At 41.2% G+C, this 27,994-nt stretch overlaps 2 protein-coding genes and 1 long non-coding RNA gene across 7 annotated transcripts in view; 2 read left to right on the top strand and 1 right to left on the bottom strand.

Moving 5' to 3' along the window:
- Positions 1-3,052, top strand: part of PARVB (parvin beta) — a 51,021-nt gene extending 47,969 nt beyond the window's left edge. For both annotated transcript variants that reach the window (XM_064420564.1, XM_064420565.1), the window contains exon 13: positions 4-3,052. In XM_064420564.1, coding sequence (XP_064276634.1) covers positions 4-80 — 77 coding nt within the window. In that variant the 3' untranslated portion in view covers positions 81-3,052. The remainder of the gene's footprint in view (positions 1-3) is intronic.
- LOC135300770 (uncharacterized) lies at positions 3,044-10,180 on the bottom strand. The gene is made up of 3 exons (XR_010362544.1): positions 10,129-10,180; positions 8,896-8,965; positions 3,044-3,390 (listed from the first exon to the last, which is right to left on the bottom strand). It is a non-coding gene; the product is annotated as an uncharacterized LOC135300770 (long non-coding RNA).
- On the top strand, positions 3,828-27,293 carry PARVG (parvin gamma). Of its 4 annotated transcripts, none has more exons than XM_064420570.1 (13): positions 3,828-4,411; positions 9,187-9,288; positions 9,794-9,858; positions 12,670-12,772; positions 13,709-13,840; positions 14,234-14,349; positions 15,219-15,274; positions 16,153-16,175; positions 18,121-18,182; positions 18,289-18,357; positions 19,200-19,301; positions 22,800-22,872; positions 24,877-27,293. In XM_064420570.1, the coding sequence occupies exons 2-13, from the start codon at positions 9,210-9,212 to the stop codon at positions 24,954-24,956; spliced, it is 960 nt and encodes a 319-aa protein (XP_064276640.1). In that variant the 5' UTR covers positions 3,828-4,411; positions 9,187-9,209; the 3' UTR covers positions 24,957-27,293. The 4 variants fall into 4 exon arrangements, with proteins under 4 accessions (XP_064276640.1, XP_064276636.1, XP_064276639.1 ...); XM_064420566.1 differs by having other exon boundaries at positions 3,830-4,411; positions 13,700-13,840; XM_064420569.1 differs by lacking the exon at positions 3,828-4,411 and adding an exon at positions 5,873-7,611 and having other exon boundaries at positions 13,700-13,840.
- The last annotated feature ends 701 nt before the right edge of the window (positions 27,294-27,994 follow it).

The following is a 27,994-nucleotide window of genomic DNA, read 5'->3' as shown; positions in this document are numbered from 1 at the left end:
CAGATGTTGTCAACTTGGACCTGAAGTCTACACTCAGGGTTCTGTACAACCTTTTCACCAAGTACAAGAATGTTGAATGATTCTGGAAGCTGCTGAGGTCTCTTCATCCTTCAACCTCCCCAGGCAGAAGTTACAATAAACACACCCTCTGCATGCTCCCATTGTGCCTTATGCTATGTACTTCATGCATTCTTCCTACAGCTGATGTGTTCTCTCTGTAGCTGTTTGTAAGACAATCCCACTAAAAATAATGCATGTGTGTTCTCTAGGTCTCACTTGAAAATGTGTAGGTATTTCACACTTCTGCCAAATGGATCTGTTGTTTGCTATAACCCACAAATGATCTTTTGAGAAAGGAAACATACCACTAACTACTTTAATAAGCAGGGAGAACATGAGACTTTCCTCATGGCTCAAGAGTCTTTGCTTATGCAGAAGACTTGCTTTTGCATACTCCTTGGTTTCAACTGGCATTGGATGATTTTCCAGGCTTAGAGTGTTAACAATAGAAGATCACCAATGGAATTTATTTAGAAGCTGAGCCTTTTCTACTAAATAAGGGTTTGGGTGTTCTGTTGGTGGCTTAGGCTGAGGGGAATTACAGGCACTGTCTGAAGATAATGGCAAAAGCTTCAGTTTTTGTGTTCACATCTTTCTACTCAGCATTACTTCCATTCAGTGTTTACACAGAATAAGTCTTTCAATGGGATGACCAACTAATCTTTTGGTGTCTATTTTTTATTTAATCTCTTTTCTAGGAGAAAATTGGGTTGCTAGGGCCACTGTCATCCGTTAGGGCAGCTTCAGTCAGGTTGGTCCAGAGCTGGTCACACAGGTACAGGCTGGATTAGTGCATTTTCCCCTGTCCTTCTTGAAACTAACACAGCGAATGTGCTGGAACAGGAGCCATCTGAGTGGATTTTTGAGGAGAGCTTTGTGGAGGAAATGGGATTGGCATTTCCAGAGAAAATGATATGTGGAATATGCATTCAATATCACCCTTTTCCTTTGAACACACAGAGGAGAGATTGGATTGCTACTTTCATGTATCACAGCAGCAGCTTTTGTTTTATGGGAATCCATTCTTTTGGCTGAAACACTAGGCAGAGGGCCCTGAAGGAGAGCAGGTGCAATTGCTCTGCTCCATGGGCTCACTTGAGTCCTGTTGTAAGTCAGCATCTTCCTTCCCTAAATAGCAGTTATTTTACACCAAACATTATTTGCCTTTGAGCTCAGATTCAAAAGGAGACATGCTATTTGAATGGTATAATTTTACAATTGGGATTTTCTCCTTCTCTTCTCAAACAGTTTTTCACCTCAGAGGGAGAGAAATGGGCTTCTGCTTCTTTGCATTGTATTTTTGGGTTCCAAGTTCTAGTATTTGGATTACTTGGATCACCTCCCCTCACACTGCTAAAAAAAAAAAAAGATGGAAGTTGTGGGGTTTTTTTGCATGAAAAATTAACATCTCCTCTGCAAGGCTCTCTGGGGAATCTTTGCATGCCTGTGCTTTAGGAAGGAGCTGATCTCTCACTGTTTATACTGAGCCGGGAACAAGGATGTGCAGTTCAGATGTGGCCGCTAAACTCCACCACAGCACCAAGAGAGGAGACTTGCACAGGTGCTAATGCCTGGTGGACAGCTCTCCTGGCAGGTGAAGGAAATTGCTCTAACTTTTGTGCTGAGAAATAAAGGTATCACGAGGCTGGAAAGTCATTGAGCTGAGAGGTCTCAAACTTTTAGTTTAATGCAGGGGTATTTGCAGGAAGCAAGTCTGTTAAAGAGTTATTTCATCCTCCTTCCTTCAGGTGATGTGGAGGTGCAAACTCTGTTTATATTCTCTGAGTTGTTGGGAAAGACCTCCAGAGAGTGTAGATATTGAAATTGCAAGCAGTATTAATATCAAAAGCAAACAGAAGATAAAAAGAAGAGATGGCTGAGGGTGATTTGGCTTTGGAAAGGGGAATGGCTGTTTCTGAGCTGGGATCATAGAGCTGGCATCTTCAGGGCACATAAGCAGAGGTGAGCATGTTATGACAAGTTATAGAAGAGTGTCTGTTTTGTTGAATTCTGTGTTTCTGGTCTCCTTGCTACAACCATGGGTCTCCTTTAGCATTCCTTCTGTTAATATCCCTGTCAGCCTGGACTGCTCCCTGGATCAGGAGTCACAGCCCATTCTGTTGTGGTCCTGTTTGTTGGTAGATGTTGCACAGGGAAAAGACTTTTTTCATTCCTTGGCTTCTGTCTGTCTGGCCAGCTCACTGTTCTGTAGACACTGTATTTATTGTTAACCGGATTTGTGAGCAGGGCAGATGGAACTGAAATGTGGCTTCATCCCAATTTCCAGGAGGAGCCATGCAGGTAAAGCTTCTCTGAAAACCTGCTTTTGTCATGCCTTTCTATGACACATGCACCATAATTTTTTGATTCTCAAAAAGCTGAGTCAGTGTTAAAAAAGTTATTCATGGTATCTTTGTGTTACTGGGGTTTTACATATGGGTACCAGTCTGAATCCTGTTGAGTTCATCTGGAATGCTTGACTGCTCTGAAGCATAAAAGCTCCCACATTTGTAAGTACTTAATGAATGTCTGTCTTTTCCAGTCCATATAACTTGACTTTTAGGTGCATTTACTTGACACATAGTTACAGTGAGCTGTATTACCACTGAAAGCTCATATAGTCCTCAGCTGCATTCTGTTTTTCAAGATGAAAAATGGACAGTGGCAGATTTTTAAAAATTGATTTAAACCTTATAAGATTTCTTACTCCTCTTCCCCACACCCCAATGCTTTCAGTATTAATGTGTTTTTAAGAGTCTTTTCTACTGTTTTTAACAATGTTTACTCTGGATTTCTAACTACTAAAAACCAGCCTTGCAGATAAAATTCTGGACTTGTTATATGTTGGAGACATCCATCTTAGTGATAAGAGTTGCGTACTGTAAGCAAGTTACAATGCAATGCTATGTTTGCTAAAATTCACAGCAGGAGTGTTTATGCATGGTTTTTGACAGTTGAACTATTTATTCAAATAAAAAAAATGATCACTATGTTTTCTGCTTTTTTTTTTCTTAATGGAAATATCTGTAGGAAGAACTTATGGATGGTGAGCTTCCCTTTGCTCTGGTGTGCAGAGAGTATTGAGTGGCTCTCTAATACAGTAGGGCCATGTGAAGGAGCAGGAAAATGCATTATCAGAAATTGTTATTGCTGTTGAATCCTTGAATTGTTCTTCAGTGGCTATTTTCCTGTGAGGGCCAAGTGTTTGTGGTGGGGGTGTGTGCATGAGATGTGCATTGAGAACTTACAGAAACACCCACCCTGGGTTAGGCCCTCGGAGCTGGTCCAGGGACTTCCGTGCCCTATTTTCTTGTGATGTCTCTTCAGATTCTGGTTGCAAAACAAAATGTCCTTGTTAGAGGCTCTCTTCTTGAGAATAAGACTCAACAGAATTTCAGCAATGTTAAAAGGGATTGCTTATTACTCAACCTAAGAGCAAGGGTAGGAATATCCCAGGAACTATATAACTATGTATTAGCAGTTATCTGCAAAACTACAAATACATGAAAAATGTATAAAAAGCAAAAAATCTTTAGGCATCATAGGCATGAAATCAAATGCAGCTCATACAGGATTGACTCCTGCTGTTCTACAGAAGTCTGGATACTCCATGCACTGGTCACTACATCAGGTTTTGGAGGAAAATAGGTGTGTTAATAAATGCAACTCACACCTGGAGGAAATGTCTAGGGAAAGTGGTTTCTGTAGGGAGCTCTTCCTCTTTAATCAGCGATGTAAAAGGGGGAGGAAGAGCAGCAGCACTGCCTGCTGGAGATAACTCATGTCTCATACCAGAGTTTTTGGCACTGCTGTTGCCAACTTCCTCTCTAAGGATAAATAAATTAATTTTCTAGGTTTCTCCATCTGCTGGGTAGGTAGAGTGGTGCTGTTCTGCTTTATAAAATACTCAAAGGAGCATGAGAAAAAGGTGTATTGGAACATGCTCTTGTCTGCTCTTGTCTAGTTTTTTATTATATACAAAGCATAAGTGCTCTCTGAGTCACCCCAGAGGCAGAGCAGCCCGGTCATGCTGGGCAGTGCCATCCAAGAACAATCATATCTTTTTAATGCTTTCTGGTGCTTCAGGAGTTGCAGGGCTGCATGTTTCCTGCACTTGTGCTCCTGTTTATTTCAGTCTCTGCAGCAGGGACCAGCACACAATTAAGTTCCGGATGGGACCATGGTTTCGTTTTTAAGAGCCGAGCACTGCGGCACAACTTCCCCTTTGTGTGCTTTGTGCTGCATGGGAGACCTCCAAGCCTGGGCTCAGCATTCTCACCCAGAAATTGCGTTGTTCCTGGTGGGATAAGGTCTTGGAAGAGCTTCTGGAGAGTTACTGAAGGACAGAATAGTAAGTCTGGAAAATGGGGCTCCTTTGGGTACTTTTTTCATAGTTAGTGTTCTTAACTGGAAGATTTTCTGCCTCTCTGTGGATTGTTCTTACTAAGATAACATCTGTTCTGATGCTTATGAGCAAAGATGGCTCCTGAAAAGGTACTATACAGGGTACTATACAGGAAGTGAAACTAAGTTTTAAACTGTGTTCACAATGTGCATTCTCTTTCCCTCTTATTTTTTAATTCTGGTTTCCCAAAGGTGGAAATATTACTATTAACATTCCCATTTGTTTTTTTTTTCTCTTTCTTTTTGTGATCTACTTATTTGAGGTAGGCAGAGTAGGGCTTTTGTCTTTTCAAACAGGAAATGAAACAAGTGAAAGAGTTTGGTAGGATTGGAAAATGTCTTGTGAATATTCTACAGCTGATTTATAAGCCAGAGACCCCCATTAGTGCTTTGTGTGGTGCCTTGGGGATATCTGGGAGCCAGACCCTGTGAAGACTCATGCAGGAAAAGTAAGCTCTGACCCAGCCTGAGAATTAGCTGTTTATCAGTAGTTGTGACATTGCAAGTTTGTACAATAGCCTAGCTCCTGACCTAAGAACAATTCCCTTCTTGGCAGCCACTGCAGGTGGCACACAAGAAATCAAACACCCCTTGGGTTTAAAGGAAATCCTGTATATCCATGTCATTCTCAGAGAATGAGCATTTTATTCAGAGACTGCCATTTCCTTTGAATAGTCCATAATTAAGCAGCTATTTTATTTAAAGATGTCATAATGAAATGCCTGTACAGTCAGTATTCAAGCAGTTGTCTCTTACTATGTATTCCAAGTACTGATAAAAAAACTTGTGCAGGAGGATGTGGGCTGCAAAACCAGCATGTCAGCCTCTGAGCAGCGAATTTAACTGATGGGTGTCAGGTGCTGGTTGCAGCAAATATGGAAATTTGCATGTGAGAACCAACTCTTCTGACCTTTCCTGTTTTTCATTAAACAGCTCACCCAAGGAGGTGTCCCAGCCCTGACATGTTCCATTTTGTGTTCTTCCTGCAGTATGTTATTCTCTGAAAGGCTGTTGCCTGGGACCAAGCCTCACCAATATGCTGCACAGCCACATGAAGGGCTGCTCGTGAATGCTAATTATGAGTAATAAGCAATGGGTCTATTAAATGCTGGAGAACTGCAGTTCTCAGGCTCTGAAATGCCTGTGGGAAATCAATACTGAGAAATGTGAGCTGAAATACAAGAAATGATGGGTTCTCAATGGTGTGTTGCTATGTAGGAAGAAGATCTTGGAGATCTAATAGATAACTCCCAATAAAGGGTCAGCAGTGATGAAAAAAGCAAACAGGACTTAGGAGGAGAGGAGCAGAGACCACTGTGAATGCTGCAGTGCACCCTTCTAAATCTGGGCAGATCTGGTTCCTAGCACATCCAAAAGGCTGTGATCATGCTGGAGGAAGCTCAGAAAAGAGCACTGAGGATGAGCAGCTGGTTTTCCAGGGAAGGGCAGCTGTTGGCTGTCTTAGCTCAGTTTTGGAAAGAGATGGACAGGGAGGCTTTGGATTTGTAGGGCAGGAGTGACATGGAGCATTAACACAGTAGTGTGAAATTGTGGATCAGTTGGCCTTTGCCTTCAGGGACAGCTGGTGGGTCAGAACAAGAAACAAGAGATGGGGCTTCAGGTGATGTAGGGCCACACTGCACTCCTCGCTGCTGAGGGCTGAGAGAGACAGACATGTTCAAGGGGTGAGCAGGGAGTTCATGAGGAGTAAATGTGTTGACAGCTCCTAGTGACCTGCTTTGCTTTAGGAAGGCTGAACTGCAGACTGTTAATGGGGACACTGCAGGGGAAGTGTCTATATCCTTACACTGCTTATAGATTTTGGGGTTCTGTTTTTTTCTCCTAAGGTACTGAAAGGGGGGGACTGGACACCAGGCAAGTTAATCTTACCCAGGGTAGCAATTTTAACTCTGACTGTCACACAGGACTGAGGCCCTAAAGGGTATTATGCTACCTTATTACAAATTCTGAATTCCAGGCCTTTCCTTACAGGTTTCCAGTTTTTAGAGTGGCTTCTGATGTTCAGGATCTTTGGCCAAAAAGGGCCCAGGGGTGTGGCAGGCAGCACACACCACTTTGATAGTTGAAGGAAGTAGAAGGTACACAAATGGAATATTGCAAAGCTGAGTGAGAGTAAGTTGTGGTTTACACAGACCATTTCTGTTATAAGCTGGACATCCCCAAGGCATCACTGCTGCCAGAAACCTAATTTAAAAAGAAGTTGTCCTTCGGGTTGCTCTCTGTTAATTAACTTCTCTCAGTTAAATTCATCTGGGCAGTCTTATCTCACACAGTTCAGTTGTTCCTCAGGCACAACATCATTCAATTTCTCCCATCTTTTTTTTAACAAGCACCTTTTTACAGATAGCATTCAGTTTTGCTGCCACCATAATGAAATGAATTCTCTTGTGACCCTTTCTCCTAGTGCCCTGCTGGCAATTTTGTACCAATTTGTTTTGTCAGATTGATGTGTAAAAGCATCCATTGCTATTTTCTATGGATATTCTCTCAGCTTTGGCAAAATCTGTGTTAAAACACATGTTCATCATGTACTGACCAAAGCCTGTAAGAAATATGTGAAAGCCTTCAGAGCAGCACTGTGCTGTTTGGTGTATAAAGCTATCAAGCAGGGGAATGTCACTTTGGAGATGTTCTGTGCCACAGCATTTTCAGCAGGTACCTTGTTCTGGATGGTGGGAGAACCTTACTTCAGGCACCTGCAGCACCAGCCAGGGCTGTCTCGGGTAACAGAATGGAGGTAACTCCATTCTTAAAACTAGGATTAGTCACTCATTTAAATGCTCTGGATTGTTTTTAAAAGTGCCATTCCCACTCATTTCACAGGAAGAGTTAAGAAACAGGGCTCTCAATGTGGGCACCCCAGGTAAGGAATGGAAGAACTCTCCTGCAAGAATCTCTGAAGCATGTAATTTTCTGTTAGAAAAAAGCACAAAACCAGTCAGCATCTCCTCTCCTGCAGTGGCCCAGCAGCAAAAGTCTGGTCATGACATCTGCTCTGCTCTGACTTCCAGAGATTTTTGGACTGTTGGGAAGGATGAGTTCACTTACTCGTGCTGGAACCATAGTCTGTTCTAAGTGTCCAGAGCCCTCATTCTCCTGTAATTTATTGCACCTCTGCAGGCCACAGTATGGTTGCAGTTTGTAGTTCTGATTTCTGGCACTTAAATCAGTGTGCATTTAGTTTATGATGAAGAACCATTTTGCTTCTTGCATGTCTGGAAGGCTGGGCCCAGAGAGCAGTGGGGAATGGAGTCAAATCCAGATGGTGACCAGTCCCAAGGAGTCCCCACGGTTCAGCACTGGGGCTAGTCCTGTTTAATGTCTTCATTGATGATCTGGACAAGGGAATCGAGGCCACACCCAGTCAGTTTATGGACAGCACCCAGCTGGGAGGGAGTGTGGAGCTGCTGGAGAGCAGGAAGCTCTGCAGAGGGATCTGGACAGGCTGGATCCATGGGCCCAGGCCAGTGGTCTGAGATTCCACAAGGCCAAGGGCCCGCTCCTGCCTTGGGACACACCAACCCCCTGCAGCTCCAGGCTGGGGCAGAGGGGCTGGGAAAGGCCCTGGGGGTGCTGGGGACAGCACTGGACAGGAGCCCAGGGGTGCCCAGGGGGCAGGAGGCCAATGGCACCTGAGCTGTGCCAGCCATGGTGTGGCAGCAGGGCCAAGGCAGTGACTGTCCCCTGGGCTGGCACTGCTGGGGCCACACCTCAGATCCTGGGGCAGTTCTGGGAACCTCAGGAATAGAAAGACATTGAGGGGCTGGAGTGTGTCTAGAGAAGGGAACGGAGCTGGGGAAGGGGCTGGAGCAGTGGGGGGGGGGGGGGGGGGGGGGGCGGCTCAGCCTGGAGAAAAGGAGGCTCAGGGGGGACCTTCTGGCTCTGCACAACTCCTGACAGGAGGGGACAGCTGAGGGGGATTGGGCTCTGCTCCCAGGGAACAAGGGATGGGATGAGAGGTTGGACATGAGGGAAAAGTTTTGCACTGAAAGGGCACTCAGGCACTGGAAGGGGCTGCCCAGGGAAGTGTTGGAGTCACCATCCCTGGAAAGCTACAAAAACAAAGCAGATGTGGCACTTGGGAACAGAATTTAGCGGTGGGTGAGGAGTTGGAACTCAATGATCTCAGAGGTTTTTTCCAATTTAATTGATTCTATGACTCTGTATTAGAATTTATAAGAGAGACTATTCAGATGCCAATAACTGTCCTTGTCTCCCCAAATCTGTACCAGCTGGTCCAATAAAGGAAGCTGCTTATATTTTGTAACTTGTCTTAGTAATTTAACTACTGGGTTCTTGATTTAATGGTCCTTAAGTACTGGTAATTTTTAAATTTTCTAGCAGATATCCATGAATACCTAGGGACTGAAAGCTTGTTTTTCACTTTGGTTGAAATATGATTTTACTTACCTAATACAGGGAAAATACAATTAGATGTGATTAAAACAAGTTTTAGTTCAGGTCTTCAGGTCTTTTTTCCCTACATTTTGATGATTAATAAAAAAAAAAAAAAAGAAAAATGTTTTTAATTCTTTTCTTTGCACACATTTAAATATATTTTCAGTTTTTTTTAAAAGCAGCTAGTGATGAAATAGTAAATGATAAAAACTCCCTTTCAGTTGGTTTGTTTTCTTAGCACTAATTTTGATCTTTTTGTTATTCATTATTCATATTCCCTTCCCCCCAATGTTTTTTTACTAGTTTACTAGGAGTGATTAAAGACAATGGATCCAGACTTTTTAAATGCATTTACACAGCCTTCTACACTCGATCGATTCCTAGCTGAGGATGTCATCGCTAAAGGTATGTGCTTTATGAACCAGGACAGAAAAAAGGCCCAAAGAACCACCTGAAGGGCCAAACAGAAAATGTGCTGTACAAATTAATTGTATATATTCAGCAGTGATCTCATGGCTGTTTCAGACATTAGTAAGCTCTCTGTGTGTAACTTGGCTGCTGACTCTTTGGGGGCAGATCATGAAGAAGCAACATGAAGTCCAGTTAGTTCTTTAAGTAAAATTTAAGTTTCACACATGTGGATCTGACCAAGTGTGTTTTCCTCTTTCTATAACTGTCCATCTAGATCTTACTCATTTGAAGTATACTGAATCATAATTTCCAACAGCAGGCTTAGTAGTCTGCTATACCAGTTTCTTGCTCATAAGGAATTAGCTAAATTGAAAAATAAATGTTTCTATATCAGGCAATTAGCCATATTGGGAATATCAAACTGATAGCAGATTTAGCTGCACACTTGCTTTAGTCATATCTGATAACTGTGATGGATCTTGTTTGCTTCCTTCCACAGGGGAGAAGAGGAAACTCATAAAACCGACCCCAGGCAAAAACCCCAAACTGGAAGAATTGAAACTGGTACCACTTCTTTTACTGCATTGTTTAACCCTCACTTCAAGTTGTACTTAAGCAAACAGAACCTGGTTCTTTAACCTCTTTCAGCCCTGTAAATTGCCCAGTCCTCTGACTCCAGTCCCCCACTCTACAGATGAGAATGAGCTCTGCTTTTGGGCTTCACACAAAGGAAGCAGAACTTTTGTTTCAGCACAGTATGAGGGTGGCTGGGACCATACAGGATCAAGCTTCCAATGCAGTGAGCACTGCTGGGTGTGGAATGCAGATACAAACCTGAGTGGCTTCTGATGTGACACCTATCCTAAACTGGGCTGTGTGGGCGAGCCACACCAGAAGCACCCAGTTGCTCTTTCATTGTGATGGTAAGGTAATAGCTACAAGAATCCAGGGATTCTTGGGAATCTTGGAACCTCAAGCAGACCCATGTCAGCATTTGCTGTGTCTAAAGAGTGATACAGTGCAGGTTTGCTGCACTGATCCCATGGTAACTTTTAGGAGTGCTCTACTGATTTGCAGCAAGCCTTCACCAGCAGCTGGCTCAGCTGGCAAGGTTAGAAGAGAGCAGAGGGGGATGGGCTGAAGAGTATGCAAGTCACCAAGAAATCAGGATGAAAGTTTTCAGGCTCTTGTGTGGTAATTGTGAAGGATCAGTCCCATTCCACAGGCAAGTGCTTTATTTCCACCTAATTTTGAAAGTCTCCCCAGTGTGTTCAATCATTATTTCAATTTCTCTAATGGCACAGTCCACGTAATGAAACTTCCTGGAAGAAAAGTGGCATGTGTCTTATGAGACCAGCAATCCTTGCATTATAGAGGTGCTGAAATTGTTATAAATATTATGAAAAGCAGCTTAAGATATGTGCTATTGTTTGTATTTTGTATCATTTATAAACATGTAGGGAGGTGTGTTTCTATATTAGGTATTCATGCACATTTGATCAAAAAGATTTTGTGTCAGGTTTTCATGATGTTGTTATACCAAAGGGAAAGTCTGAAAAGTGATGCTGCAAAATGCAATTATATTGTCTACAGAAAGACTGGATTTGTTATTTTGAGATTGCCAAAAATGAAGTTTTCCTCAGTTATGAAAATTCTGTGAGCTTCAGTGCTTAATTCACTTCCTGTCAGAGATTCCCGAAATGATGTTCATCACTGTCTGATATCTTTTCTTGGGGTGATGAGGAGATGGAAATTGTGTCCTGAGGGAGACAAAGTCCTCTGGGTTCCCATCAGTGCCCCTTGATTGCCTTCTTAATCTAAAGATTTGATGGCTTCTCTAGAGAAACATTTGGGATGGAGACAGGGAAAGGGAGGAATTTTCAAGGGAAGAACAAGGGAAGTAAATAAATTCACTGCGGGGAGAGACTTTCACTGCATTTTCATTTTGAGGCAGCTTTGGAGAACTGAGAAATACTAAATGGCTCCCTGTAGTTGCTATAAATATCCAGCTGCATGTAAATTAGAAGATGGTTACACTCAGAAGCCAGCAGCAAACTTGTCAAAGCATTCCTTTTCTACTTTCCCTGTTTGCTCATTTGTAGACATGAGGCTCTGCTCTGCAGCTGAGTGGGCCCCCACAACGGGGCAGAAAGCAGAACTGTGTGAGCTGCAGGCTGTGCATGTAGCTGGGTGAGCAAAGGAGGGATGCAGGATGTGTTGAGCTGGGAGAGCAAAGGAGGGATACCATAGGGGTGCTCAGCAGTGCTTGCTGCTTTTCTGACTTCCCTCTGGCTGGACTCTTGTGTTTGGAGTTCTGCTCTACCCCTTGCACATCCAAAGTGTTACCAAGCATCAGCTGAAGACCACAGCTTTCTGCTCTTGTTACTTCTTAGCTGAGGTGCATTTTACAGTTTGACAGCTTCCCAGTTCAGGCTTTTTTATTTCTTGTGCAGTTTCAAGCTTCCCAGAGATTTTTCTTTTCAAACCCTTCTTACATTTTTGTTAATGTTGGCAAGCTTACAGGAATCTGGTATGAATTTTCTCCTCTGTTTACAGCAAGTGAGAAGGATTGACACTCACTCATAACAATCACAACAATAAAAGCACTACCCTTCCCTCTTACAAGAGGGATCTTCATGTTGGCAGCCAGCTGGCGGTACTGCTTTTCTGTTCTGCTTCACCAGGTCATATTCTCTTTCCGTCAACACACATGAATAAAACACATGCTTGGAGAAGCACTGAGGAACTGCTTTGTTCTTCCACCTAGGAGCACATGTGGTTCCTCTCCTTTTGTAGCCAGACCTTGGCTTCCTGAGCAGCTTCCCCCTTGCAAAGGCAGGAGGGATATTGGAAGGCCAGTGGGAGGACTGCCACATAAGAAAGTTCCAAGGAGGTATTTGGGGATTGAGTGCAGAAATATTGCAGAAAGAAAAAGAAAACAAAACCAGAAGATGAGAAGGAGGAGTGCTAATAGTGTGGATGAGTACAAGAAACTACCCACAGAATGAGCCAAGCCTCTTTTCTTACAGTTTTCTTACTGGCAGTTGAATTTGTGTGAATTCTGTGGTGTGGGATGAAGGCAGGGGATGGGAAGTGCACTGTGCAGCCTTTTCCCTGGTGGAAGTGGGAAGAGGGTCTCTTTCCCAAGATGTATAACATAATTCCTTGGAATATAAGTAGCAAGATGTCTGTCTCACTTGATAATTAGGAAAAATTAACCCTTTAGAAAACAACCAAAAAGCACAAAGGAAGTGGAGATTGAAAGCAAACCAAGATCTGAGATAAGGGACTGAAGAGAGAGGTGAAAAAGAATATATAACCAAGTGCTGTGCTGCCTGAACAGCAGGATTATAATTGCTTTGTTTTCCCCTGCAGTTCTTGACTGAGTGGATCAACAGAACTCTGAAAGAGGAACACATAGTAGTTAAAAGTCTGGAGGAAGACCTGTATGATGGGCTGGTACTTCATCATCTCCTGGGTGAGCTGCTCCTTTGAGTTTAGTTCTTGCAGACATCTCATGGAGGAACTTTCCAAGCAGAGAATAAACCTCAGGAATCACAGTAGCAGGGACCTGTCATCTCTTCTCACTGCACTGGGGGCCAGCTGTGATAATCACAATTCTGAACAAAATCCCACTATTGTTTCACATGGTTATTTTACTTCTAAGAAATTCTTAATATCTGCTAGTTGAGATAATGAAAAGGTTAACTATGAAGTGTGAAATTCCGTGCTTCTGAAATGAAGGAGGAACACAAACCAGGAACACAAAGGTGGCTTGTGGTGCTATCAGAAACACTGGATGGAATCAGCACTGTAGTATATGGCTTTTTGCCTTAAAAAAAAGAAATATTTAAAGCTCTGAGTCCAAAGAATTGTTCTGGAACTGGTAAAAATCTAAGAGGCTTTTGGCATTATGTGGTGTTTGTATAAAGATGTGATCCCCTGGAGCAGCCTGTTACCTATTTCTATTTCTCCATCTCTCCTGTCCCTAATATATTTTTCTTACCCTTTTCACTCTCCTTGGGGACATCTTTTACATCTATTTCCTTTTCATGAAGGCTGAGAGCAGCAGCATGAGCAGGACTGGCTGATTTTTCATAGTTTACTTGCCTGAGCAATGAATTTGGATTTCTTCTATATATGAGTTGATACCAACTTTGTGTATTATCTACAGGAAAGATTCACTCCTTGGATTTCTGTAGAAGAAATGGAAAGAGCTAGGGCTGGGGGATAACACTACAAGGAGTGACTTGAGTCCTCTCCCTTTTGCAGAGCTCTTAAATTATATTGAACATTCAAAACAAGACTTTGTGTGCTCTGCTGTCATTTTATGTTTCTAATTATTTTCTTTTTCCTTACAATGATGTTAAAATACATCCTTCTTCCTATGGATCCTCTGTAAAAGAAAACGTAGGATCTCTCAAGCTGGATGTTGAGAAGATTGCATTAACAGAAAAAAAACAGCGACAGAAACTCTCTGTGATTCTGGAAGTTGTGGCCAAGTGTTTGCAACTGGAAGAAAGTCAGCTGAAATGGAGTGTGGAATGTAGGTGCAGAAGTGAAATCGAAGAAAATTATCCATCACAGGCTTCTTGTGCTATATGGATGCTGTGAGGCAACATGCTGCCAGAACAGTAAATAAACAACCTGTTTTCAATTACTAGTTGAATCAAAAGTGAGACAGAAATATCTGAGTCCACTTGGGTCTGCCTCTTCTAAGTGTGTGGCTTGTGGATCACTTAAGAGCCCTCAACATGCCTGTATGTCGCTCTTTTAAGCTGTGCTATTGCTAAATTTTGATGTTATACAAACCCCAATCTGGTGTTCCACCAGTGTTATAGCCCTCCATGACTAGGGGGTTCTGTGCACAGGGAGAATTCTTACGTTACAGGGAAGTTCACATGTTTTGCACACTGAGCATTGTTTTCTTCCGTTATAGCTATCTTGGCAAAAGACTTACTGAGCACACTGCATCTTCTGGTTGCAATAGCAAAGCACTTTGAACCCACCCTGGCTCTGCCTCCAAATGTTCAAGTGGAGACAATCACCATCGAGGTATTTGTAGTTTGATTTGTATTTGTTACAGTAGATCCTAAAGTCCTTTCACAAGGCTAACCTGCTTAGAATGAGAGAAATGTGTGTTCAGCTGGGAAAGAGATAGTGGTATTTTCTGTGAACCACACTTTTCAGTTTCTGAGTTTGTTGGATTAGATTGAGTATTCAGTTTGGATACTCTGTCTTTAAAAGGGGAAAAGCACTATGCTGTTTTTCTTCCTCACCAAACAAGGGAATCGTCCAAACTGAAAGCAGATGTTGATCTCTGTAAAGAAGAAAATGAAGAAATTCTGCTCTTACTGTCTCTAAATATTTTAACATAGAAGATTGTATTCATAAATGATGAAGTTTTTTTTAATGCTGAATATTTCTTTTTTTAGGGAGTTTTTACTCCCCTTCTGTAAGGGTCACATTTTGGTGTTTTTCTCTACAAGCAGATATCTACATGTTTTCTTCCTCTATTTTGTTTCTTAAAGTCAATTCTGAGACTGTAGGAGAAGATTTATTTATTATATATTTATTTATTTTATGATTATATTTTATTTTATAATATTTATTTATTTTGTATTTATTTACAATTTATAATTGCAAAAAATTAGCACCACCAGTGTATGTGAACACAGAATGTTTTTCACTGCATGAAATGGAAGAGAAGCAAACACCAAGGGCTTCTTCTGATTGGGAAGTAAGAGATTTCCTGTTTGAAACTGAAGAGAGTAGAGGGAAGCAGAAATCTCTCAAAGTAACTGTACTAATTGTACTGGAGTTATTGAATAAATGCCCTCTGATAATAATTTAAGGCAGCAAGCAGGTCATGAAAGCTTGTCTTTGTGTGACAAACCAAACATTGTTTATTGTCCTTTCAACAGACTACCTCCAGAGGATTAAAGACCTCAAATGCGGTGGAATATATCACAGAAAACAAGTAAGAGGGGATATATCTGGCTTTTACACTGTCACTCAGAAAAGAAACATTGTGGGTGTGTTCCCCCTCACAAAAATTAGCTGGGATTGTGGTGATGAAAGAGATGTAAGCCCAGGCATGTATATGTATGTGAGTTGTTTCTCTGATTTCTTCCCTTTTTTTTTGATTCCGCTCTTCCCGTTTGGCATTATAGTGCAATACCTTTATTTATTCTATATATAAAACAATATGCATGATTGTTCCTTAAGCTTAGCATTTGTTGTTGCCATGGAATTTCACAGCAAATACAGTAATAAAATTCCAGTAGTGTAAATTTACCTGTGTGAAACTAAACTGCATATTTGCTGAAGCCACAAAGATTTAAATGTACTTTAAATTTGCCACTGTTTTGTTTTCAAATAAAGGGAAAGAGGCAGTTCTTTTCTTATTTTACTGTGAAAGAAATGTTTTAGCTTGCTGAGTGTGCGAGGTACTGCCATTATTAAAGCAGTTTAGTGGGATACCATGTATATACCAAAAAAACACGCACATCATTCTAAGAACTAGAAACAGATTTTCCTACTATCATTTTTTATATACCAAAACATCTTCAAGCTCTAATATCATGAGCAGCTTATTGGAAGAAAATATTGAGGATTGTGCTTGTAAAATAAATGTTCCTTGGTGTGTGGGCCAGTTAAAATCTCATATGCTTCCAAGACCCTACACAGATATACAATCTACTTTAAAATGTCTGTTGGAAAGTCACTCTGACATAAAGTTGATGCCACTTTAAACTCTATCTCCTGCTTTACAGGATAGCAGATAAGCAAAGCTGATGAATAAGATCAGCCCTGCTGAATAATTTTTCTAATTCTTGCTTTTTATTGCACTTCCAGAGAGAATATAGAAGCACAGTCAAGTAAGTGCTGACATTGCCTAGTTCAGTGTTTCATTATGTGCCTTTATACACCATGTCCTGATCCATTTTTACCCCATGATAAAATCAGTATGCTCCCACTAAAGTTAATGGAGATTAATGGATTTTTTTCCTGGTGTTTTTCTCCAAATGTCTTCTGTTAATTCCTATTCATACCAGCAGAATACAGCTTGGAAAATGGGTGGTCACTTTGCCTGTGGGCTATGGGCAACAGATGGGAGAGGAGACAGGGCATGAAGGTGGCTTGATGACCCCAAAAAAGAAACCTGTCTGGAGGCAAAATGCCAGCTTGGATTTGTGCATGGACCATATTCACTGTTGGAACTATTTATAAAGGCTTCAGAACTATGTTTCTCGTTGCTACCGGTTTTTGTACTTTCCTTCCCACAGTTTGCAAATGAGATTTTGCAATCCACTGGTACTGGGTCATGGATGGCAGCTCAGTCAAACATCCCCAGAGCTTTCACCCATAGGGCTTTTGAGGGCTGCGAAATACTTGGGAGTGAAAAGTGTCCCCAAAGCCTGCAGAAGGTCTGGGAATTGCTCTGGCTTCAGTGTGAGCTGCTCTTCCCTGCTGCAAAGGAGCACACTGCACCCTCAGAGAACCAAGGCAACTAGTTGAATTCTCTGCTGTGTCCTTTATTTTGGCATTTTCATCCTTTGCAGGGATGCAAACAATATCATTTAATATCTTACTTATTCCACTGAGTGTTCTATAGTGGGGGCTGAAATAGTGAAAAAACCTGCAACTCTCACTCCCTGCCCCAAACAAAAAAACCCCAAAAAATAAACCACCCCCCCTTTAAAAAAAAAAGGAAGAAAAAACCCCCAACCCATAAGTACGTGTTTCTTGTAGTGGGGCTGATTCTGCTGGGAAGAGAAATCTGCAATTCACTCTTCAAGATGCTCTCTCTCTATTTTTGACACAGCTTTCTTAGCAAAGAGAGAAATCCCAAAGCATGGTTCCAGAAGAGGGCTCTCTCTGATTTGTTTGATGCATCCACCTGTTCCCTGACATTGCTCCCGCAGCAACCCCCAACAGGCAGAACAGAGAAACCTGAGGAATCCCTTTCACAAAGGAGGCTTCTCTGTCACTGTCTTTTGGGAGGAATTTCCCTTAAGCAAAGCTGCCTCTGCTTTCCTGTGCTGTAGAAGCTGTTTCTCCATTTAACTGAGCTGCCAGAATGCCTCTCCTTGCTCAGAGTGTTTCAAATATTTTGCTCATGCTTGAACCAGAATTGTGGCTGGGTGAGGAGATGGATCCTGCTTTTGCTGCACCTGGGCAGAAAGGGGAGGTGAGGGTGGAACTTGGATGGATCTCATTTCCTTGGAAGTTTTATAGTCCTCCTAGTTCTCTGGCACAGCTCTGCTGGCACCAGCTTCTTGCCTACTTAAAACTGGTGGCAGCACTGGCCATTTTTGAGGTCTCTGACTTTTCAGAGGAAGGGCAGAGTCTCCATATCTTGCTTGTGGTTTTTTGAAGGAAGGAGGCTGTTTTTTTTTTTTGCAAATTTGATGTAACTGACATTTCTATTTGAGAAGAGCAGTAAAACACACAGTTCTTCTGCTCCTTGCATTTTATCCCAGAAGTTCCGAGTAAAAAAAAAACCTAAATGAAAAGAAATAAACTGTAGTAACGTGAAATTTAGCCAGTGCTCAGACTGATGGCAGCACAAACTCAGAATCTCTGCAGGTGAAAATGAAGAGCTGAATGAAGTAAATTGTTTTCTCTGATATGGTCAGGCTGAAGGGAAGTCTGTCATCCTGTCCTCTGATAAATATAAAAGCAGCATCTTTCTCTGCCTCCCTGCTATTCTTTTCTTCCTTGGATTCCAAGCTGCAAATACCTTTCCCCTTCTGTAGCCACACTAAAGCTCTGATCTTTCAGTTATTAAAAATGAAACCAATTAATGTTGTTTTGATACAGAAGATGATGTCTTTGATGAATTATTTAGCTGTGCTTCAGATAAACAGCATGCTGCAAAAAAGGTAATTTACTTTTCTAGTAGACATCAAAATCTGTTAGGCTGAGCTTAAATACTGAAAAAGTTATTTTTTCCTTTCCCCCTTCCTTCTCTTTTTTTTTTTTCTTTAGGCACTTCTGCAATTTGTTGACCAGCATGTTGGAAAATTAGGATTAAATGTCAAAGACATCGAATCTCAGGTAGCGTCCTCAAAGCTGCATGGTACCCATGTTTTGTCAGCCATTTGGGTGTTTCCTCTCACCATTAGGAATTCTCCTTTTTATTACAGTAAATTTGAAATTTGGCAACATAATGATTTCCAGGTTTACATTAAGCTATCAAGCTTTGGTCTCTGAAGTTTCTGAAGCTAATAATTAATGCAAGGATACGGCCTTTGTACTGAATGCTGCCCTTGTAATGCTACAGGGAGTAATTTTCAGAGTCTGCCCAGCTCCTAAGGGTGCTCTCTTTGTCAGGATGGAAATAAAGGTTTCCTGAACATTAAAATGAAAATCAAGTGAATTGCTGTATTTAGTGATTGTTGATGCTGCATTTGCTTCATGGTATGAAGGCCTTATTTTCATCACATTTCAAAGTCTCATCCTCTAACTGTAGAGCTTCTTTAGTGTATGAAATTGTAAGAGAATTTGGGCTGAGCACCCTGGGCTCTGGTGAACAGGGTGCTCTTCTGGATTTTTCCAGTGGGCAACTGTAAGAAAAGAAGGCTTTCAAGTGTTTTGTCATACATAACTAGGCACAATTTTCTATTATTTCTACTTATGCATTTGTGCTCCTCTGAAGTGTTTTCCTATCTGGAATAGTTTGTTTTAATAGCTGTCCTTTTACAAGGTTGTATTTCCACAAATATGAATTTTGGAGCCTTATCTAACTAAATATGAAGTTCACTGTGGAAGAGGTTAAGGGAGCTGGGTCATTAGACTGTCTGCTTGCCTGAGTAACATTTAAATTATTTTATTGCTAGAATGGCTTTTACTGCAATAGCTTACTAAAGCCAAATAATTTTCAGGTAATTCTTATCTAGTTTTCAGATGGGGTTATCTTACTTCTCCTAATTGGACAACTAGAGGGTTACTTCCTGAATTTAAGGAATTTCTTCCTGACTCCAGCCAGCACCATGGAAATGGTAGGTTGTTCTGTAATTATTTAGAGCTTGAGCCATAAAACTGTGTGTTCTGCCTCTTGCTTGCATTGCTGCTGCTGTGTGTGAAGTCCCATGCCCACAGTGTTTGCAGGAGGGGGGTCTGGGGCATTGCCAACACAGGCACTCGGTGCTGTCAAAATATCTCAGAACAGGTTGGTGTCCTCTTCAAAATTAGCATCTCATGGGAGGCAAACACCTGTTACTTGCACTTGTTTGGCATTGGCCATGCTTCTGCAGCCTTCTGGTGAATTCCAGGGCTCTGTGTGCTGTGAAGTGTGTTCTCTTCTACCAGTCTGTCCTGCAAACAGGATTCAAAGAGGATGACATGTCTTGCATAGCAGAACTGGATCCCTGTGAGCTCCTTTATGCTGCCCTAAAAATATACTTTAATCAAGACATGACCAGAACATTTTGAAGGCCCCTTCTGTGTTTGGGTAGCTCTTGAGAGTTTATATCCTTTCCTCCCCCAAGGCTGGGGGCTGTAACATACTCAGGCAGACCTGCTTGGCACCTTTTACCACCTCTACCAGGCAGATTTCATCTGTGTTTTAAAAGTAAGAGCTGTCATCAGCCAGAAGGAAGTGTGTGCTGGGCTGCCTCCTCCACAGGTCTGGATTGTTGATATATTTTGAGATATTTGAGGTATTTTCAGATTGTCTCTGGTATAGGTAGGCTTTTATTCATTTGGGTCTCTGAGTAGCTCTGAAAATCTTGAAACTCTAGCTATTTTTCCTGTTTTGTGCTCAAATCTCTGGAAGTGAAGTGTGTCAGATCTTTTTTGCTTGAGAGCTGCCAGAGAAGAAAATCTCTCCTCTGGCAGTTTGCATTACAGCTTCTCCGCACAGATGAAGCTTTCATCTTTTTCCCAACCTTGGCACAGTTAATGCCCCTGGGCAATATTTATTTGCAACGAAAATTCTCAGAGGTCCTATATTAACAAATAAATATTCCCATGGAGCTTTTAATCAGAAAGTTTAAAAGCACAATTGTTTGACACCTTGATTCAAATGTTGTCAAAATTTCATTGCTGTCAGTTGGTAACTGTTTAAAGTATTAGGAAAAAAAACGTGTTGTGTTTTTTTGGTTCCTTTGGGGTTTTTTTTTAGTCCAAGAACAAGGAAAATCTATTTTGAAGCATCTAATCTGACATAATCAAAGCATTTCCTTAGAGTTATTTTTCTTCCCTTTCTCTTCCACTCAGTTTTCAAAATTGTTTGGTCTGTTCCTATTGAGTTGGAGAGAAATTTTAAACATTTCCATTAGCTTTATTCAGAGGAAGCCACTGAATATTTTCTTATTTAAAAATTCATAAATAACCATTTTCCTTTTGGTTCAGCCCTATTCTAGCCTCACAGATGTCTTTCTAGAAATGAGATAACCCTAAAATTCTGGTACAAATCAAAGCTCAGACTTCCTAGTTCTTACCCTGCCTGTCACAGGCATCAGAGAAGAGTAGAAAGGGGTTGGGTACTGCTTCAGTATAATTCTTTACATAAAATGTACTACATTTACAAAATGTAGTAATTTCGTTTTAGCAAAGTTACTCCCAAGGACTGGACTTGCTGTTGAACAGTTTGCCAAAGCGATATTTCCAATTTGTTTCTCCTGTGATGCTCATTACAAATGAAAAGCAGCATGACAACTAAAAATATTGATTGACCATAGTTCAGCTGTCATTTGTATACAAAACATGTCTTTCAATTCCCCTGTGCTTTCTAACTCCCTGTTATTTTAGACATTTATTGGTGCAGTAAAGTCTAAAGCCTCTGCTGGGATTTAAAAGATCTCATTTGTTCTTGGAATGGTGACAACCACATGCACTGTTGGGATCAGTGTGGTGCATCCACCTTACGGTTCCTTCTAATGAAAACAATTTCATGACAGAAATTTAGGAGGTGATCAATTTTGAAGTGCAAGAATCTAACATTGCAAATAGGCAGGTTTGCTGCAGAGTTTTTTGGGGTGTTGATTGCTAAAATAAAAGGCACTTACAAGTAACTGTAAAGAAGTGCAGCTCTGGGTGCTCGTGAATGTAGAAAAGTGTGTTCTCTGAGACAAAGAATATGATCGCAAAATAGTTCAGGCTGAAACTAGGGGTGATATCTGTGCAGTCATGAGATGATGATGATGATGATGGAGGGCATGTGTGCTTGTCAAAACTGTGTGAATTTGGTTCTCTTGCCAAAACAGGCCCAGAGCTGAAACACCCCAGATGTCCTGGCTGCTGTCCAGTTGTAAATTCTAGAAAACTGTCCAGCTTTTTTGAGTCAGAATGCACAGCTGGACAAAGCACCTTATTTTCAAGGCTTCTCTTTCTTGGGTAATTATTGGTATTTCTGTCTGAAGATGCTTTTTGAAATGCACATGTTGCCATTCCTTGAAAATCCCAGATGTATTACAGAGAGGGAAATGTGCCCTTTTTGCCTGTGCTGGTTCACTGAGGAAACATTTGATTTACTCATCAATCAGCAAATTGTGTAGAACTGCATGGTCTTAAACTCTCCTGTCTGCTGACTATCAAAGGAAGAAAACAAACTTGAATCCAAACAGGCAGCCTCAGTTACTTGTAAACCAGAAAACCAGGTGAAACATAAATCTGTTGCTTCACTTCAGAGCACAGGGGTTTTGCTTGGCTTATGCAGGGAGGACTCCTGTGCTTATTGTCAAAACATAACAAGGAACAGCAGCCTCCCAAAGGATAAATTGCCCAGTAGCTCAGGGAAGGCAGGAAGAGAAAAATCTGAAGTTCATTCAGGTCAGTTCATTCAGAGGAAGGGAATTTGCTAATTACCAGCCAAGTAAACAACTACCCTTAAGCTGTTAGAAGGGAATTTTACTTTCAAAAATCAATTACAACTACTGCTTATGTTTGTGATGCTGCTTTTATGTGGGAAAGGGAGAGAAAAAGCAGTGAGGAAAAATCAGAAAAAAACCTGTGTCTTCATTCATAGATGTGGGCTTCATTTCTCATGAGTGTTATTAAGGACATCATCACTAGTATTAAGGTAAATAAACACTTTAGAAGTACAGCAAAAACTTTTAGCTAACAATTATACCTAGTCTTTGCAATTCTGAAGGAAATATAGAGAACTTTTCCATTTTCATTTATTCCAAGTGTGGTAAGCATATGGGCATTTTTTAAAAATACCCAGAAATAGACTCCATGCATCCATTAGATCCAGTTACGAATCTAGCCTGTTTTCCTCATTAACACAAGTCTTTCACATGCAAGGTCTATTTTTAAATAAAGGGATTCTTCTGCCCACCTCATGGGATATGTTTTGCTGGAGATGGATTTTATATCTAATTTTATATGATAATTGGTAAAAATTCTGAAGACCACTTCATCAAAACCAAGGAGAGGAATATGAATACATATTTATGAATCAGTATCCTCAGCTACTAGAGAAATACTTTTTAAAATCTTCTGTTGATTAGAAAATATTTTCAGCTATATTAATATCTGTCTCTCTCCAACAGCTGCACAATGTTAACCTGGCACTGGAGCTGCTAGCAGAGGGAGGCCTTCTGAATTTTCCTGTGAATTCTGAAGGTGAGTCATAACACGCAAATTTACCTGGAATAGAATTGCTAACTTCCCAGCTTAGCAAAAGTTTGGGTAATTGCAAGAAGCAAGTTCTGGAAATGACACTGACACATTTCATTATATGGCTGCTCTACATCTTCTCATGCAGAATGAACTGTTGAGATATAAGACCTTTTTTTTGAAAAATCATTACTTCTATACTAAAAAAGTTGAATTGTTATAAGTTTAGTAACTTTACACTAAACTTAAACTGTTTAGTAATTCAGTATTTATTAAAATTTAAACCAGTGACAGCTCCTAGGGAAATTACAGCAGCTGAGCTGGAGGCAAAGCTATTTTCCTGTCTCATAAAAGCTTTCAGTGCATTAAAAGCAAGCTTGTTTCTGTGGGAAGATACCTTGAAGAATTTCTCTGGAAAATCAGAAACACTGATCACTCTATTCAAACTCAGAAGAGTGGTGGGCCAGTCTCCTGAATATTAAAGTTTATATTTTTCATATAAAAATATGAAATATTTTTAGTGGCTGTTATGCTTGGTTCAGACTTGGGAGCTGAATCTTGATCTCCTTCATTCAAGGGAATGCTTCCATCACTGAATCAATGTACATGCATGCTCCTCTTTCTTTCTCCACCACAAAAGCAAACAAACAAGCTCCATTTGGATGAGTCCAGTTTTCCAGTTAAAAAAGTTCACAGAAAAATTTGGTGACAGCTCTTGATGGGAGGAGGGATGTGGTTAATTAATGGGTGGTACTGTGGTTGCAAAGTTTGACCTCTTGCAGGGCACATAATCCCTGCATTCCTCTACAAGCTTGTTGCTGAAAAAGGAAGTAAAATCTTTATTAAAAATAAAAAGTATTATTCCAGTTCTAGCTCCCTGTTACTTATTTATGAGTGGGTTGGGTACATGTGTTGGGTACATAACACATGGTAACATGGAGAGGGAAAGAGAGGATTTAGGGCTTCCTTTGTTTTTTCTTTTGTTCTCTCTTCCTACTACTACTTTGGTGATGTCAGCAGTTTGCATGTTGGGCATTCACTAACTGTGGGCTTTTTGATGTGCTGCACAGAGCTAGGAACCTGGAAAGCTAAAGACCTTTTTTGATGTTAACATTAACAGAGTAATGGGTGTGGTCTCAGGTCTCCATGCTGAGATCCACCTTTTGTGTAAAAAGAAATAAATCTGTGCTTTTCCTCCTCCCCTCTGGCTGTTCTGCACAGTCTCAAACAAAGAGCTGATCAGTATAAGAAATACTGGTGCTATCATCTTTAAGTCCTTTACTTTCACTGGGGAAATCCTCAGCTAGTGAGTGAATTTAATATTATTTAGGAGTCATTGCTAGAGCTATGCTATATAGACTCTTCAACGATCTACTTTTACTAGTGTTTTTTTGTTAGTCTTTCTCCCAGTGATTTACAGTATCATAAGAAGAACAGAAACCCCTCTGAATCCATTACTCTCTTCCACTGCAATTTTAAAATAAAACAGCAGTTTATATAGCAAAGAAGAAAAAAGCTGAAAACTAAATGAAAAAAAAAAACCTAAACAACAGAAACAAAACAAAACCAAAAATCCAATAAAAGACAACGCATCAAATGGCAGCAAAACATGATGGAAATATTACAACAAAAAAAATAAGGTGTCAACAAAAAAGTGTACAACAAAAAAAATTATGATTCCTGACACAGAATAATCATAAAAACCTCAAGATATAAAGCCCTATTAAATTATCTACTCTGCACTTTGCTAGTGAATTTGTTACTCTGCATTATTTGCCCTTATTTGTCTTCCTGCAGCAGAAGTCCCTTTTCTTCATGTTAATTTAATAAATTATTAGTTTCTACATCTGTAGTTCCTATTTTGCTTCCTGTTGCAATTCGATTGTCCAGGTTCACATTATAATTGAGGAAAAGTGGGAGACTCTCTTTGGCATGTGCAGTCTCATCCTGTTCCAGGGATTGCTAATACTTCCCATCTGGTTTTGTTGTTTCTGGTTTGTGTATCCACAGATATTGTGAACGGAGATACGAAGGCTATAATGCGAGTTCTGTATTGCTTGTATTCCAAATACAGAACCAAAGAAGCATGAAGAACAAGGCCAAGAGCATGAGCTGCCATGGTGTGGTTTTTGGATTCCAAGCTCTATTTGCCACTGCTTCTGGGCATGCACTGGCATTTGACACTCGCTGTGTTAACACTGTATAGCAAATATATTGTTCATGCAAGGTTTCACATACACAGCCTGAGCAAGTGTAAATGTGTGTCCACAGCCGATGAAATTCTAGGGCTGTAGCTCTTCTTCCAGATCCTGCCTTCTGTATTCTCTGAACTCCACCAATGCTGCAAAGAAATTAAATGTGTGTTTATTCTGGGCCCTGTATTCTTTGCTCCTGAAGGTGACTTTGAAAGTTGTTGCATCCTCTCCATTTTCCTGCTTCTGGAAGTCATTTGGAGAACTAGAGAGGAGAAAGACCCACCAGAGTGGGAGGGCTGAGACACACCTGAAGTTCAAAACCTGCTTTAGGGAGGTGGCCAGTGCTGTCAGACAAGAGGAATGAACTGGATGACAAATGAATAGGTAGCAAAAATGAAATATGAACTTAGCAAGTGTTCTATAAACTTGTGAACTTACCAAGTGTTCTATAAAAGTGCTCATTTGCTTGAAAATGGAAAAGGCACTCAGCACAATATGCTGGTGTGAGACTGGGCAGGAACAGGGGGTTCTCCTGCACAGCTTTAGAAGGATGCCCCTATTTCCTTGCTAAGCCAGTGCCAAACCATGTCCAGATCCAGTTGAAGCCCTGACACCAACTCTGGCTAGCAGGGATGCCAGTCCTTGTCCTGCATGTTGTGAGAGGGAGTCACACATCTGCACTTTGTCTGCAGTAAGAGGTGGGCAGATGCTGGCTCTGCAGCTGGTGGAGCTAGAGGCCACTACGGGTGGGAGCAGTGAATTCAGCTTCCCAGCACCTCTGACAGCTGAGTCATCTCAAACTCCTCAGGCGCTCCTAGGTGAATTTGCCCAGCCTCCATCCCCAGCCTCCCAGCAGTTTCCTCTGGGTACATCAAGGTAGCCATGATTTATTAATGATCACCCTCGGTCTTTCCTGGGAGATTTAAATCAGAACTCCTTTCAAAACCTCCATCTACTCTCTTGACCTTAAATTTATATCATGTTGCATAAAACTAGAGATATAATTAGGAAAAAAAAAAGCATCAGTATTTTTTTTTTGCTTCCATCTAAACTGAATAAATTTCCTGCCATGGCTAACTCTGATGTTTGGTCTCTGGTCTGAACCTCTATCTGTGTGTTAATGGGAAACCAGAGCTTGCTGGGTGTGTTGACATTTACAGAGGAGAATTTGTTGTATCTACATCTGCATCATGCAGCCCAGGGAAGATCCTTAAATAGCAATGCTGGTAAGTTTTGAAAATGGTAACACTGCACAGCTGCTGGGGGACAGAGCTGTGCAAACTGCCCCCAGACCAATCCCTTCTGCACCAAGAATTAGCTTGTGACATTTTTACAGAGAAAAATACAATCTTTGGTGCCAATGAGCTACCAAGATCACTTGATTCTCCAGCAAATATTAGTTGTGTGTGCTGATCTGGACAACTTAAGTAAAGAATACTTGGTTCTTTCATTTCCAAGTCCCCATAGGCATCTTGCTTGATTCCTTAATGGGCTTCCAAGAATCAAGTGGGAGACCTGAGATGTTCATTCTTCCTTTGCAAAATTTTGTAGCACTGCACACAGAATATGCATTTATTGTAAAATGAATTGCTGTTGAGCAGATAAACCCAGGATGTGGCTTGTGGAAAGCAGGGATGAGGGGGCAGGAGGGCCTGGGCAGTGATTAGGTAGCAGTGAAGCCTTTTCTTCCTGGGAAGCTGTCCTGAACCTCTTGCCCTCTGCTGGTGATCAGAATTCAGTTCCAGTGTGTGACTCCAGGCATATGACCTGGGTTAGGAAAAAGCCACCAGTGCTAGGAGGATTAGCTAGTGCTGCTCTAGTTAGATGGCTATTTCTGCTCAAGGAAACTGCTGGATTTTAATCATTGTGCTCTGAGTTTTGTGTTCCACTCCTCTGACATAAATAAATCCAGTGCTTGTACTTCCAACGGGGGAAGTCTAGATCTTGATATTTAATAAAAGAAAGGGTCATATTCCCTTTCCAACACCAGCTTGCCTACACCTGTTATAAACAAGTCATTCTTTTGAAAACATACAGAGGAGAAAAGATGGTTAATGTACTTGAATAAAAAACATGCTGAGACCAAAAATTAATGTTTTAATCTGCTTTTTATGCTGAGAGCAAATATATAATACATTTCATGTGTCTGATGTCTTTGATAAAGGCTCTGTGTTTGATTCCTAAAACATGCTGTGGAATTTTACTAATCCATCATACAGACACCCACTCCATAAATTGGTGTAGTATACAAGTGCACTATTTATGCTTGAGATGTAGCCACAGCCTTGGCACCGTTTTAATAATTAGGTGACAGAGCCAAAAAGAATATGCCAACACCTGGTTTAGTGGAAGGTGCCCCTGCCCAGAGAAGGAGTGTGGGAACTGGACAATCTTTAAGGTCCTTTCCAAAGCCCTACAGGAGCTTCTGTTGCTTTCCATGTCCCATAGGCCAGTGGCGTGATGACTTGGGGTCACAGCAGTAGCTGGGAAGTGGGACAGATCTGAAGGGTTCCCAACTCCTGCTTGCTGTCATCTTTCTATCATCCATTCTTTCCAAAATACCCAGACTCATCCATAAAATACATATTTCTGGAGGTGGAATGGCAAGGCTGTGTGGAGAGAACTGGTAGAAGGTGCAGAGTTACCAGGGTGACTTTAAGGGAATGCAGATGCACAGAAGTTTTCATTAACAGGACCAAGCTACTGATTGAGATTGCCTGTAAAGCCTGAGACAGGGAATTGGAGAGCTGTCCCTGCTGTCAAACTTCCTTCTCCTCCTTGGGAACTGGTCCTGTCAGGATCACACTGACATTTTTGTCACCCCCATCATGTGGCTACAGCTCTGGAGCCAGGCCCTTGCTGCCTTGCAATGGGGCAGAGGAACTCCAGATGGAAAATTCTGGCAGCCTTTACCTGCTTGATGGTGGGAGTGC

Source organism: Passer domesticus, chromosome 5 (genome assembly GCF_036417665.1).
Source record: "Passer domesticus isolate bPasDom1 chromosome 5, bPasDom1.hap1, whole genome shotgun sequence".
NCBI classification, from domain to species: domain Eukaryota; kingdom Metazoa; phylum Chordata; class Aves; order Passeriformes; family Passeridae; genus Passer; species Passer domesticus.
This window is presented reverse-complemented; position numbering and strand designations above follow the sequence as displayed.